The 14,227-nt window shown below is 46.1% G+C and overlaps 1 protein-coding gene across 1 annotated transcript; it reads left to right on the plus strand.

Annotated features, from left to right (window-relative positions):
- The first annotated feature begins 7,832 nt into the window (after window positions 1-7,832).
- Window positions 7,833-8,933, plus strand: LOC135387239 (uncharacterized). Its single transcript, XM_064616536.1, has one exon. The coding sequence runs from the start codon at window positions 7,833-7,835 to the stop codon at window positions 8,931-8,933; it is 1,101 nt and encodes a 366-aa protein (XP_064472606.1).
- The last annotated feature ends 5,294 nt before the right edge of the window (window positions 8,934-14,227 follow it).

Raw genomic sequence — 14,227 nt, forward strand, 5'->3', positions numbered from 1 at the left:
TTACTGATCCGCAGAGTACCGAACAGAAAGAAGAAGTGATGATACCCACCACTACCAGTGAAATGAGCATCCAAAGGTAAGCGTAAATTAATAAACTTTGACAATGACGTTTAGGCTCCGTGCTCCGGCGCTACTTGACGGCTTGACCAACCAGTCATCAAACGTCGGCACGGAAACCGCCGAACAAAATAAAAACAGAGCACAGGTTTTGGGGCTCAGACTCTTGTCATTTGTTGGTTCATTTTTTCTTTCTTAAAAAGTTTAAGAGCTTGATGTGTTCACGATAGCTCGACCTTTGCAGTGATATGTTTCAACTGCGCCATTGACGTTTCGTTTTCGGTCTATTTTGGAAACACTTTAAATACTCTAGGGATTCCGGGCTACCTGAATTTGTGATCGTGCAAGGAATAGGCGGTGACAACTTTATATAACCTTTACTGTAGCGTGGAACAGTTGTGAAAACCAAGGATATACACATATAACATATAACCTGACTGGCGAAAACGTTAAAAATCGTTCTTTCATGTCAAAAATGGGCCTGTCATGTCTGGCAACTCTGTACAAAAGAAAGAAAAACCACGTGGGAAGAAACGCTCGTTTTCTGTCTTGTCAGCCATCAATCAATCAATCTTTCGCGCCATGCATGCGTATGTATGTTACTTGTCAGACGACGTGAAAGCGATTGTCCCTGTGCCGTTGATACGCGATTTCAAGCCGAAAAATGACAAAATGACAAAGACTTTGACCGCGTTCCACGTATGACGTACTGGTACTCGAAGAATGGAAAAGCGGCTGACGAAGAGTATTACGAAGCAGAAATTTTGTACCTTGCAGGTGACTTTACTTCTTATTTACACACCTGATCGTGAAAGTACAGGCAGTGGTATCGTTTTCACGGCTAACTGGGGGACAGGGTATACACTCAGTCTGCTTGCGTAGATTCGTGCCGCTTTACCTTTTTGCTTTTGTTGTACATTTGCTTCTGTCTCGAAGCGTTTCTGCCGTCGCGCTTGTGACCTGCGTGTACGTTGTGCGTTCCGCAGCGTGTAACGAAATATAACAACTGCAGTGGAATGTCGTCAGTGACTTAGGGATAAATAGTTCTTCTTCTGCTCCCTCAGACTCGAAAGCAGAGCTAGTTATGAAACTCAAGAGCAAGAAGGTGCCGATACCCGCCATCTTCAAGTGCGGTGAACAGTACCACACAGCCACAGACAAAAAGGTATCCTTTCTTCCCCTGTATCATTGTACTTGAAAAAAATGTACAACATTGGGACAGTGTGTATGCCTGTTGACTTCGTTTTTGGACTGAATTCCCTTTCCAGAGAACAGAGTCTGACATCAAGCTGCTGAAGAACAATGCCAAGAAACAGCGCTTGAAAGAAATGGTTTCGCCTTGCACGTTAAAACCTTCCATCAATAAGGTGAGTATAGGTGGCGTGCATATGACGTCACACCATAGCTTTACCCGTGCTTTTTCCCTCTTTCTGGTGAACCGGCGCACCTTGCCCATACGCATGCTTCTTTTCCCTCTTTCTGGTGAACCAGCGCACGTCAATGCACCCCACCTATAGGGAGTTTTCACCTACGTCACATTGTGACGTGGCATGCTCGTAAGCTCCTCCCACTGGTGGTCACCTTTCGCGCTGGCGGCATTGAAAGGTGACAAACTGCGCTATTTTTCGGTGCAACAATCACAGTCTTCATAAAAGAAAATGTGAGAACGACAATGACGAAGTGTCTTCGAGATAAAAGAAGGGTGCGGACGCGACCGGATTTCAAAAACACCATTCAAGACTTCGTTTTCGAACAAAAGCTAGATAATCTGGCACCTGCCCCGAAAAAGTGACCACCACCATGGCGGCCAAATGCGTTCGTCTGACATCATCTAAAAACACCCTATTGTTTTGTGTGCCTTACAGGTGGGCAGGCCTTCTTCCCTCAGTATGACTTACGTTTGAAAATAAAATTTGCTTGGCGCTTGCATACTCCTTGTTAATTGCGATTAGATTCCCTAAGTAATTTTCTTTCAGCGATCAGGCGCACGAGTACGCAGGAAATCTTCGGAGTCAGAGTCTGGCTGTAGCTCCTCTGATGAGAGCATAGTTCCGAAAAGTTTGCTGAATGAAAAAGACGCAACCATTGCAGCCCTGAAGAAGAAGCTTCACGAGGCGCGAAACCTCAATGAACGCTTGACTGTGGCCTTGTTGGACAAAATAGGTAAGTGGTAAAAGGTAAAATCCAACCTTTGGGACCTGTAGAACCAGACCAAAAACCAAGATGCAACCAACAATTAACTGAGATGACTTGGGTGATCGGAGTTATCAACCTACTAATCTCACTGGTTGGTTGCAGTCTTTATCCCAGTGCACCCCACCCCAATGCACCCCTAATTTTCCAGAGATTGCACGGGAGCAAATGCACCAGACACTACAAACGCCACCTCACAGTGCTACCCACGCAGGCACATCACAGGGAATAACTGAGCCTCTTCTAGGACACAGTCCTGAAAATGGAGTTGCAGAACTGCTTGTGCCTAGAAAGTGTTTTTTCTTTTATTGAGTGTGTGCTGTAGATAAGAGGTTTCACACAAAGTGGTTTTGTCATCACTTTTACTTTAGGTGAACTGCTGTGGCAATATTTTCTAACTATGGGGTACTTTTCAGAATCACAAAAGATCGCAGCTGTTCCGATTAACCTGCAGACTGTGATAGCAGACTACCAGGAGCCTGACTGGTTTGGTAGTTGCTTTTATATTCATTCTATCTATCGTGCAACACGTTACTTACCGTATTTGCCCGAACGTAAGTCGCCCGCCCGGCACACCCACCCACACACTTTGAGATTCATGAAAATGCATTCATGTTTTGTTGTGATGAAAGCGTAAAAGATTTATTAATCGTCGGAGGACTCTTCTTCTGTCCTGCTTCCTCGATCTCGTCGGAGATGCAGTACTTGCAAGACGCCTGGCCTCCACTTGCAACATATCCCACGTTACAAAGGGTTTACTGCCAGCTTTTCTTGTGGAAATGTCTTGAACTTATCTTCATTTGCTCAGTAACGTCGCGTCTTTGGTGAATCCGCGGCACGTCCCGCTGCAGCTGAAGGTCGCTTCATGTTGCTTTCTCCATTTCACAATAAGCACTGAGAGCGATTTACGACAGAAAGTTTACCCTGGATGATTACAATTCCTGCATTCCTGGTGAGCTCCAAACAAACTCAGTAGCATACTGAGTGTTGAGACATTAGCTTATCGCAGTGTTGTATTTGATGCGATAATGCAGATTTGCACCAGGTTCCAATTAACAACCTGTTAGCGTGCGCTGTGGCTCACGCCCTTACAGAAGTAGCTCAATGGCATTCGCGATCTCGACCCATAGTGCCTACTGCATCCGACGTAGTCTTTCCCGTGCGTTTCCAATCTCCTCGGTTTCTCACGATGCATTCGTGGTATAGTCAGACCCTAGCCACCAGGAGATGCATCGTTACCATTTGAACTGTTTCACTATTTTATTGTTTTTAAAAGGCACCGAGGCAGCAAGAAGTGGAGCGCACTTTCTATCGCCGCCAACTTCGTGGAAGGAGCAATCAGTTTTCTGCTCCTGAGGTCAACACGGCTGCATGACCAGCATCGCATTCCGTAGCCACGTGGACCGTCGTCGAAAGCGGCCACCCTGTGTCGTGGGCGTTGAGTGTCCCGTTGGAGATCTGAACCTAGACCGTTGAGGGGAACGGACGCGAACCATATCCCACCACCCTTCCGAGGCCTGACCCTCTTCTGCCCATAACGGACGAGGAAAGGCATCCCTTTTGCCCTTCGTGTGGCTTTCTTGGACTTCTGCCGTGCCGATCACAGTCGAGGAAATCTTCACCGTGCTTGCGCGGAGGCCCAGAGGTCAGCCACCGGCTCAGTGGAGTCCACCATTGCTGATGCCTTGGCTCTGCTCCACCGCCATTGCCCCGTCCCCCTGAGAGGCCCTGTCCCACATGCACTCGGCCGATCCGGTGAAGCCACACAAGTTCCTGACAACCCGGAAGACATGATGCTGGGCTGGATGCAGATGACCTCCTCATGTGAGATCTTGAGGAGAGGAGGGGGGAGGACTGTGGGGGACGTTATCGCCGGCACATGGGTGTAACACCCGCTCTGGGACTTATCTTGTCTATCTTGCTCATCTGTGGTGGCTAGGCGACGCCACCGGTTCCTTTTGGAGGTGTGGCCTCCGGTGAACTGAATAAAAGCGGCGGGAAGCATTTTGCAGGGGCCTTTTTGCCGTGCGGGCTTAGGCTGAGCTGTTGGTCTGGCGGTCGGTTAGATGCAATGAACCTCACTTTCCCAGGATGCCAGACGCTTTCCCAGATTTCTCACCTCTCTTCCACGGCGGTAGCCTAGACGGGAGGTAACAGAGGAAGAAAGCAGAGGTGGGCAGTAATACTATTTTTTGTACAGATGGGACCAACCCAGAATATCCCGAATCCGAATCCAAACCCAGGGAAGGTTCTGCGAATCGACAAATCTTACGAACCTCGAATCTTTCGAATCCTTCCTTGAAAACAAAGTTTAAAAAGCCAGGGAAAAGCCCTTCTACTGAAAAGTGTTTTGAAGCCGAATTTGATATCATTGTTTAATACAAGAAACAAATTCCGGGAGAAGACATACCCACCCAGTCAGCACAAATTGTTATAGTGACAGTGCACAAATATCACCATGCAATATTGATGTTATGTTGCTAATGAGCACATTCGTTATGCTGCAACGACGTTATTGCAACAGCACTGCAAAAATGTGACATTGCAATGCTAATGTGACGTTGCTAAAGAGCTGCTTCGTTATTTTGTAACAATATTACAGAAACAACATCGCAAGAAATGTGATATAACAACTGTGATGCTGTTGGTATGAAATAAACACAATACGTGAGGGTTCGTGCGGGAGCAGCGTTTTACTCTGGTACGATCAGCTGTATCAGCTGCTGTCCAACAGCTGGTGGTCAGATGAGCGAGAGCCTCCAGATGATGCCTCCAGTCGTCGTCATTCACTACAATTGCCAATGACCAGTTTTTTTTTTACAGTGTAGGAACGTTACAAAAGCAACACTAGAGGAGCACTACAGTCTCCGTGATATATGTGCAAGTGAGCACAGTATGCTTACATATTCAGTAACAGAATTGTTCCTGGGCAGACTTCAGGGGAACTGTGCTGACATTCGTCAGGAAAGCCTACCGGGAAGCCTGCGAAAACTGCAGATAGCATAGTCAGCACTCGAACCCGTGTTACCTCCCAGTCTTTGCACGGAAGGCGATCATTTTAACCACTATGCCACGCGAGGGCTCAAGGGCTGTGGTCGCACTGACGCTATGGAACAACGCCGCATTCACATGTGCGTAAGAATGGATTGTAATTAATGTCAAGTTCTCGGTCAGATTAATTTTCTTTGAGGTTATGTTGTCCTCGTTTCGGTCGTTTTTTCCATAGTCATCTCCCATACTGCGTCCGCAGTGTTGTCCCGGATTATGTCTCTCACAGTCTCAATTAATTATCCCCATAATGGTCACACAAACTGTAATGTTCCCTCGCTGGAGCACGTGAAACATTGACTGAGAAAAATAATCGTAATGTTTCTAAATGCATCGTCTCAGAATGCTGCACCAACATTGAACTAGAGGCATTGTGGTAACATTCCATTTGTGCATGAAACGTTGCCGCAACATTTGAACACGTCGTCAAAATCGAACTGATAAATCATGGATGAACATCACGGGAAGTTCTGAAGGTTTCGTTCATTGTGTATTGGTGGGAATTACACATAGAACAAGATCGTGCAAACATTGTGTAACTGGCATAGCTCGGCCAGGCCCCCGCAGGTGCCATAGAGCCCATGGATTGAGCTAATTCACACAACCCTGGGCATGCAACCAATCAAATCATCAGGGCTAGCACCCCACGTGACATAGAATTGACCAATCAGTGATACGTTGATTTGGATTGTTCTATGGTCACCGTTCGTCTATATCCTGGCTACACTGCTGACTTTTGGCTGCTCTTGGGGCTTCGTGTCGGCCGTGTCGGCGTTCGTTCCTTGTACATACGCCTGTAAATATGCGTGTAACCTCTTAATTTAAGTAAGGCTCTTCAACATGGAACAGTTGGTAACGGTAAGACGCCATGCCACTGTATACTGCAAGGCAGAAGGATGTACCTCGACAAACCTCAACAGCGACCATTCATTCTTCAGGTTTCCCGACGACGACAGGTATGCACGCACTTGCTCTCTTTGACCTTCGGAGTAGTGCTACCCTCCGTTATCTTCACTGTTAGCACGTTAACTTTGTACCCAAAAGGATGGGCCCGAGTGAATGATTGGAACTAGACGACTCAAATTGAGATACAGTAGAAGCTTCGTTTGTTCCTTCAGTGCCGATAAGTTGTCACGCCGGCGAGTAGTTGATTTCGTATCCTACGCTTATTCACGAAGGCGGCATGGATAACCTTTGCTGGACGCCTCGAGCTCGCCAATCTCCGACCTGCGCAGCTAAGAAACCTGAGGCTGTGTGCCCTGCACTTTGCGCCTGACTGCTTCAAGAACAGACAAAAAACAAAGCTGAAGCGGTCAGCCATACCCAGTCGATCAACGAAGGGTACTCCAGTGCAGCCAGGTGAGGCACAATTCCTTGTCAAGTGAAAAGTCAACAGTGAACTAGGTAGAGCAGCTTAGTCAGTCATAAACATCTCAAGGCTTCCATTGCCCTAACTGTAAGCCCCAAGTTTACTGTCCAACGATATTCATACTTGTATACTCACCAATTTCAGGAGTTGTACGTGCGGGAGACGCTGCAGACGTATTTGGTGAACCCAGCACATCGGGTATCGCTTTTTCTCCTGCAGGCTGTGGAAGTTCAGAAGACAGACAGGCCCTACCACACCTTCCAGCGACACGACTACAGAGTGCACCTGTCACTGCCACTGAAGACCTTAGTGGTAAGTCACTTCTGAAGAAAATCAGTTAATTCCTCTGCTGTACACATCCCAGAATGTGGGAGGTTAATACTCATGTCTTCTGATGTAGATCTTTGGGCTTTCCTTTTGCTTCCTTAGCAGGGAGTTGGAGAAGTGGTCAGTTGGTATGAAAGCAGTGCATCATCTGTTGCTTTTTTTTTTCATAGGCTCTCTCTGACTGCTCAGACCGTACTGCAGGTTCTCCGTCTGCAGCGCCTGGTCTTGATATCCCCTTCCCCAGCAGCACGCAGCGCGTGGCAGTAAGTTCGTCTTGCGTTCTGTCAATCTTTACTTCCAGCACATACAAAGTTGCCTGATAGGTTGTCAGAGGTATGGAGCACCGCACCTGTTGTTGGCGTCAACACTGCACCACAGAATTAGTTATAATGAAAGGAATTGTCCATTATTGTTTTTGTGTCTCAAGCTGACGAATAGTCTGTGTCACCATTAATAAAATTACGCATTATATGCTCACATTGGCATACTTGCTGCCTTCAGGCACCATGCCCAGCACCAGTGCCTCAGTCTCACCGGGCACAAGCACTGCTGACTCCCCAGACGTTTCGTGAGAAGACCGTCCTCCGCCTATCACTTCCCTCCTTGACCCCCGCTGTAAGTTATACCAGAGAAATGTCGAGTATTCTGATTTAGAGGTTTACGTTTTTGTGACTTTCCCCTTCCTCTGACTCGTTGCTATGCTGCTCACTTTCTGCAGAACAATACATATTTTGAGTAAGTACATCAATATAGTGTAGGTGATGTACTTGATGGACTGAAGGAAAGATTCGTAGGGCTACCTCCAAAAGACAGAATATGTGCACTGATATTTGACGAAATGTCTCTGAAGGAGCATTTGCAGTATGATTATCGATCAGACCAAATTTATGGATTTGCAAACACAGGAAAGAAGAGGAACCCTCAGATGGCAAATTCAGCATTGCTTGTTGTGCTCTCGGGGATATCAAGATCCTGGGTCCAACCCTTGTCTTACCTCTTTTCGAAGTCAGCTGTGTCAGCAGATACACTTAACGATTTGATTCAAGAGCTTATTCGGCAGCTTCAGACAATGGATATCTTTGTGAAAGTGGTTGTATGCGACCAGGGTGCCAGCAACATTGCATTGTCAAGAAAGCTTGAGATTTCCCCATCAAAGCCATATTTCACAGTTAATGGCTCCAAAGTATACTTTGTTTTTGACCCGCCTCACCTGATGAAAATTACACGGAACCTTCTGTTGAAGCATGATCTTCAGATTGGAGATTGTCAACAGAGGGTTCAGTGGTCTTTCATCAAGGAGTTGTATGAATCAGACTACCCCTTAACGGCTCAATGGGTACCCAAATTAACATACAACTACATTCAGCCTTCACCCTTTTGTCGTATGAAGGTTAAACTTGCAGTGCAAGTGCTAAGCGACCGAGTTTCCACTGGGATCGCTACCCTGATTGGGATGGGGCGTACGCATCCAGCAGGCATTGCGACCTCGGAATTCCTCCTCAAGATGGATGTGCTGTTTGATTGTTTGAACCGCTCATCTATCGAACGACGTTACGACAAAAAGATGCGATATGCTATGCAGGAATCCACCAATCATCAGAAGTTACTCGAGTCCGCTGTCCAATGGATTGCACGGTGGAAGTTCGTCAGTGATAGGCAACCTCCTACTGTAAGGGGATGGCAAATCACAATTCGCTCAGTGCTTGCATTGTGGGAAGACCTTCACCAAAATTTTGGTTTTGAATATCTGCTGACACGGAGGCTTAAGCAGGACCCCCTGGAGAACATGTTTGGGCAATTCCGGCAGATGCACGGGTGCAACGAGACGCCCATCGCGTTTCAATTCGTTGCAGGTCTCAAGCACACCCTCGTGGGGAGACTCTCGAATCTTCCCAGCAGAGGGAATTGCGAGGCTGATACGACTGAACTCCTGAAATAACTTCTGCATATGCCGGTTTCCTCAGCTGCAAACATTCCCTCTGAACCATCTGGCTCACAGCAATTGTCTGCAGCTGATGAAAAAGAGCTTGAACATGTGATGCATGCTGTGCAAGAGCCACCTGATATTGTGGAGGCTAATGCACAGTATGCATACGCGGGGGAAATGGTACACTCCTTTTTAAAGAAATCTAAGTGCGCCGAGTGCCCAAACTTGTTGAAGGATGTAGGTGAGGGACTCCAAAGAGCTGAGGGGTTGCTTGCATACTTGCAAAGCGATTCTGAGGCTTCTGGTAGTTTCTCTTGTATGCCATCAGACTCCCTGTTCCAGTGTTCCTGTGTGTCCAAGGCACAGAGACCTGTGCAAGAAAAACTTAAAATTGCTGCACAGAGGAAAAGAATAAGGCAACATATCTTGGACACTTCGATGAGCCAGATAGAGGGTCCCTTTTGTAGCATGACGTGTCAGGCTAGGTTTATGTTAATGCTTACTTTGAGCGGAATATATCAATACATACGGCAAAGAAACAGGGAAGTGGGAGAAAATGCACGCAAGCGAGCTGAGGACAGGAAGCGCAAAAAGCTTGCACCGTCGTGATAACTGTCTGAGCTTCAGGCAGGACACGGACAGAAATGAACAAGACAGGTCACTCCAGCTGTTTTGTTTATTTCTGTCCATATCCTGCCTGAAGCTCATGTTTCATTCTCTTGAATTTTTACCCTCAGCTCACCTCCGTCATTGTCTCAAGCATCATCGTCTTCACTCACAACTTTTCTCATTTTTGTTTTGGAATGTTCTGGGGCTAGATATTCAACTTTTTGCTATCCCGTAATGCTTGCCAAGTGCTCAGTTGTGTGTGCAATGTTTGGAAAAGAGCTATACCGGTTGTTACGTGCAGTTCAAGAATGGCCCCAGATCTTAATGAAGAATGCTGTTTATTAACATGTTCTTACTGAGCAATCGAAGCATAACTGAAGCAGTAACTTAGTAAGGAGAAGTGGTTGCTCAGTGCATGGTAAATGATGCACTAAACACATCATTTGTTCATTGATTTCATTGACAAAAGAAGCTCAGCTCAGTATTGATGCTGAATTGTGCGAAAGTAAGTGTCGTCGGACACATTTTATTGCATGTCCAGGTTCTGGACAGTCTCCTCTGAAGTAACCTGTTTCCAGCTGCTTTTCCAGCTGTTTTGGTCGTTTTGCACCATTTGACGTGTAGGATTTCTGTGAATCTTGTACTACCTCATTGCTTGCCAAGGTGGCAGGAGTTGCACGTGCACAGTTTTGTAATCTCGTTCCTGAGGCACTCAGTATCCACAGCGTTTGACATGTCCCGTGTACATGAAATTACTCATGCTATACCATGCCAGCAGCATATGCAGTCTTGCACATCGCTCATCCCTCGCTGTTGAACAGTTAACAAATTTGAGCTGTACCCACGTGTATGGCTTATAAATCTCATTGTACTACTTCTAGTCAGGTTCTAGCCAAGTTTCTCTTTTTGTTGTCACAGATTATACCTTTGATACTGCTATACGCTCACCCCACCACAGCTGTGGAAGTTCATTGACATCTGATACAACTGTTAATGTTTCTGCAACTGTTATCGCGTGTTCCACATGCACTGTTGTATATATATTACACTAATCTTGGATTCAGCATCTAGCATAATCTTGTATATAGCGCAATATTTGCACGGCAGGACCAAGAGTCTGCCTTCTAGTCACGATTGTACGCACATATATGTACGTATTAAGTAAAACAATCTGCACACCTATTTCTGTATATAACAAGTAATGTGCTGTATGTTCTCCATACCAGCCGTACATACACACTGACCTCCATTGTCCAAGCTGTAGACAGTAAGTTAATTACTTTGTTATGTGCATCCTTTCCACCTTGTGCATACATTCTGTTCTGTGTCTCCTGCCACCTCCTGATATTCTTTGTCTGTTGTGGGCCTTTCTTCACTTTTTTAATAGTAAATATCTTGTGTTTGCAAAGATTAAACTTGTTGGTGCTTCTGCGTCCTTATGTGAAGTTACTTTTTCCATTTCTCAACACAAACTTCTCACCACTAACACTTTGACTGGCAAGCAGAAATGTCCATCACATGCTCCATGGTATACAAGGTGCCTGTTTCTAATGGAAACAGTAAAAGAAAAGTGGCTGTGTTTTCGCGGCCTTTGTGTTCCAGAAATGTAGTACCTTTTATGTGGCTCCTGTTACTAACACTACCATAAGAATCAGTGGTTTATACAGAAAGTCGGGGCTGGGTTGTGTCGCGAAAAACTGGGAGGGGGTCATTATTCATCAGGGGTCATAATGCAGAAAGAACGCAATTAAGGCGTTGTTCAGCCGCAAGACCCCCGCAGAGGGGGCAAGGTGAAAAATTTAGAAGGGTGTGAGCAAAATTTTAAGGAATGTAGGGGGGTCTGCATAAATAACTGACAAGAATATGGCGAACAGCGCCAGCGTACTGGCGAAGATTTTAACGTACAGTTTATGAAGAGTTTTGTTTTGCCCATAAAAATACACTTTCTGAATCACTCTTAAATTCTTCATAGATGACACAATATGCTATCGATTCATGATCCCTCAGAATTCTACGTAACTGCCCCAGCGCGAATATGCCCGTCAGGGTGGTACGTTATAACACTGTAGCACTGTAATAGAGGACTCTAAATCTAGCAATTCTTACTCGCGCTTGTACCGTTCACTCTCAGGAGCCTTTTTCATTCCTTTTCCTACTTTTTCATTTCAACATGTATCCAAAGAGTATACTGTTGCCGTGAAAACTTTATTTGTTCGTGCACTTCTCTGTACATTCGTTGATTCTTGTTCCGTCAAATAAAACGCTGTTTCGCTGGAAGCTCGCTCTTGTCTCTTACGAATCATCTTACGAATAGACCGTTTACAGCAGCCAGTTGCTTCGGGCGCTAATAGATGGCGCCACAGTAACCACGCCATTGCTTGCCTTCTGCGAGTGCCTGCGTGTGCCTTTGCCTATGTGAGTGCTTCCGACCTTTTTTGCCGCTGTGCTGCAGTTCTGTGCAAAATCTGGAAAAACAGAGGGAAGACTTGTTCCGTGATTGAGTGTAGAAACTGCGACAGAGATCTGATCGTATGGGACGAAGCTGTTTGTTAAATTCACGAGCCGTCGCTATACAAAGACTGCCCGCGTTCGAGGCCTTTTGCAATGCACGGGTTTCCACAAAGAGAGAAAAACACGCTGATTTGACAACGGTAGGTATCGAATCTTCAGAGGAAGGATTTCAAACCCAGAAAATCAGAGAGGTTAGGTAATGCAGCCCTCAAAGTGGCGCAGCCTTACTGTGTGAGCCCCGAACTCTTCTGTAGGCGTTGGCTGCTGCTTGTGAGAATAAACTTCCCCCATAGTAGCAGGGGTCACGTTCCTTGCAGTTGAACGGTTCCATGTACATGCCTTGTCAGTGCACGAAGCACTCGTGAGCCCCTTGTTTGTCGCCTCTACAACCTTGATGAGCAGTGTACAAATATGACTACACCTGCTGCTGAAACCCGCTTTACATGTGCATGTTGCCGCCAAAGTGGGCCCGAACCTAGGCTGTGTACTACACGTTCTGCTCACTGTTTGTGTCGACCTGATGTCGGCATTTAAAATTCATACACCATCGTTGCACTGGCACGGTACTACACCGACATGGCCGCTGCCAAACAGCTTCATTCCCTTTGCAAACATCCCTGTAGTTTAGCGCAGGCTTTCCGTCTTTCTCTAGCTCGTTGACCGTGTGGTTGTACACATCTGAAATCAGCAATAAAAGTATGCTACTTCATAAAGACAACATGACAGCCCTTACATGCATATCTTTCTCAGGTAGTTGTACCGCAACTCTTGCGATAAAAAGCAAGAAACCACGATCTTACGATATTACGTTATGAACGTACCCACAACGTAACGTATGCGCAACAAAAGAAGAGGAAAAAAACACACCGAAATATGTAGTAACTAGAGCATAGTGTGGCCGACCATATGGGGCGCACGAGGACAGAAATATCACTCTAAATCAAGCAAATGCACTCACCTGACCGTTGAAGCTTCGGCCAAAGCCTCGTGTCACCCTTCCATCCGGAATTAACTGCAAAAAGTTTAAAATTGGGGAAAGCGTCTCTGGGTTGCACCGCCATACTACATACGCCTTGCCAACAGGCAGCCGAAAGAGAAGGCAAGCAGTGGCGCGCAAGGTCACGTGCGCTAAGATGGCGGCGCCCAGATAACTCTGCTGTAAACGGTCTATAGTGAACGCTAATAAGCAGCCGCCAAGCCCCAAAGGTAGCCAAAATCCAGCAATGTAGCCAGATCAGGCACAAATGGTGGCCAGAGAACAATCCAAATCAACGTTGAAAGATGAAAGTCACTGAAAAGGTTAGCCAGCTGCAGGAGTCGAACCCATCAAACCCAAACCCAAATCAACGTATCACTGATTGGTCAATTCTATGTCACGTGGGGTGCAAACCCTGATGATTTGATTGGTTGCATGCCCAGGGTTGTGTGAATTTGCTCAATCCATGGGCTATATGGCACCTGCGGGGGCCTGGCTCGGCATTTCGGGCCTTCGAAACTCACGATCACAATCATCTGATAAGCCGGCAGTAAGTTTCCGCTACACACTCACGCGAAGGTTGACATGGCGTATGGGAGGTCGGTGCACTCACCAGATAACATTACATCTGTAAATGGAGCAGCTATGATATTATCTGGTGAGTGCACTAATATCTGGCATGATCCAGCTCTCTGATACGCCATGTCGACCTTCACGTGAGTTCGTAGCATTTCTGGACATCCTCTAACGATTCATAGTTGTCTGGGCCCCAGACTCGGTGAAATGTTACGGACTATCCAACAACACATTGTCATCCCAGGGATATCCTAAGAACATCATGCATGGACAAGGGTGACATCCTCAGGAGAGTTAATCTGATCCTCAAATCATCCTCAACATGTCATTTTGGCACTATATAGCGTCCCCAAGGCATCCTCAGAGCATCCCCAGACGCTACGTGAGGACAACTTTAGAACAGTGCTAGAGCACTTCTAGGATGAACCATTCTTTTCTATTTATATCCCTTTTTCAATGAGCACACTTATAAAATAGCCATCAACTATGTCAGAGTTGAGACATTGAACCCATTTCAATGTTTTTATTGCACGGAAAACAGTTGTCGCAAAATCGTTGAGTATTTAAGAAGTATTAAAATGTGTAAAAAATGTCCTTATTGTAAATATACGCTACAAAGAGGTGTTCTACGTGG

Source organism: Ornithodoros turicata, chromosome 1 (assembly GCF_037126465.1).
Source record: "Ornithodoros turicata isolate Travis chromosome 1, ASM3712646v1, whole genome shotgun sequence".
NCBI lineage: Eukaryota > Metazoa > Arthropoda > Arachnida > Ixodida > Argasidae > Ornithodoros > Ornithodoros turicata.

Bases quoted from the DNA above. Each gene is read 5' to 3' on its own strand.
- LOC135387239 (XM_064616536.1), top strand. From the start codon at position 7,833: ATGTCTCTGAAGGAGCATTTGCAGTATGATTATCGATCAGACCAAATT.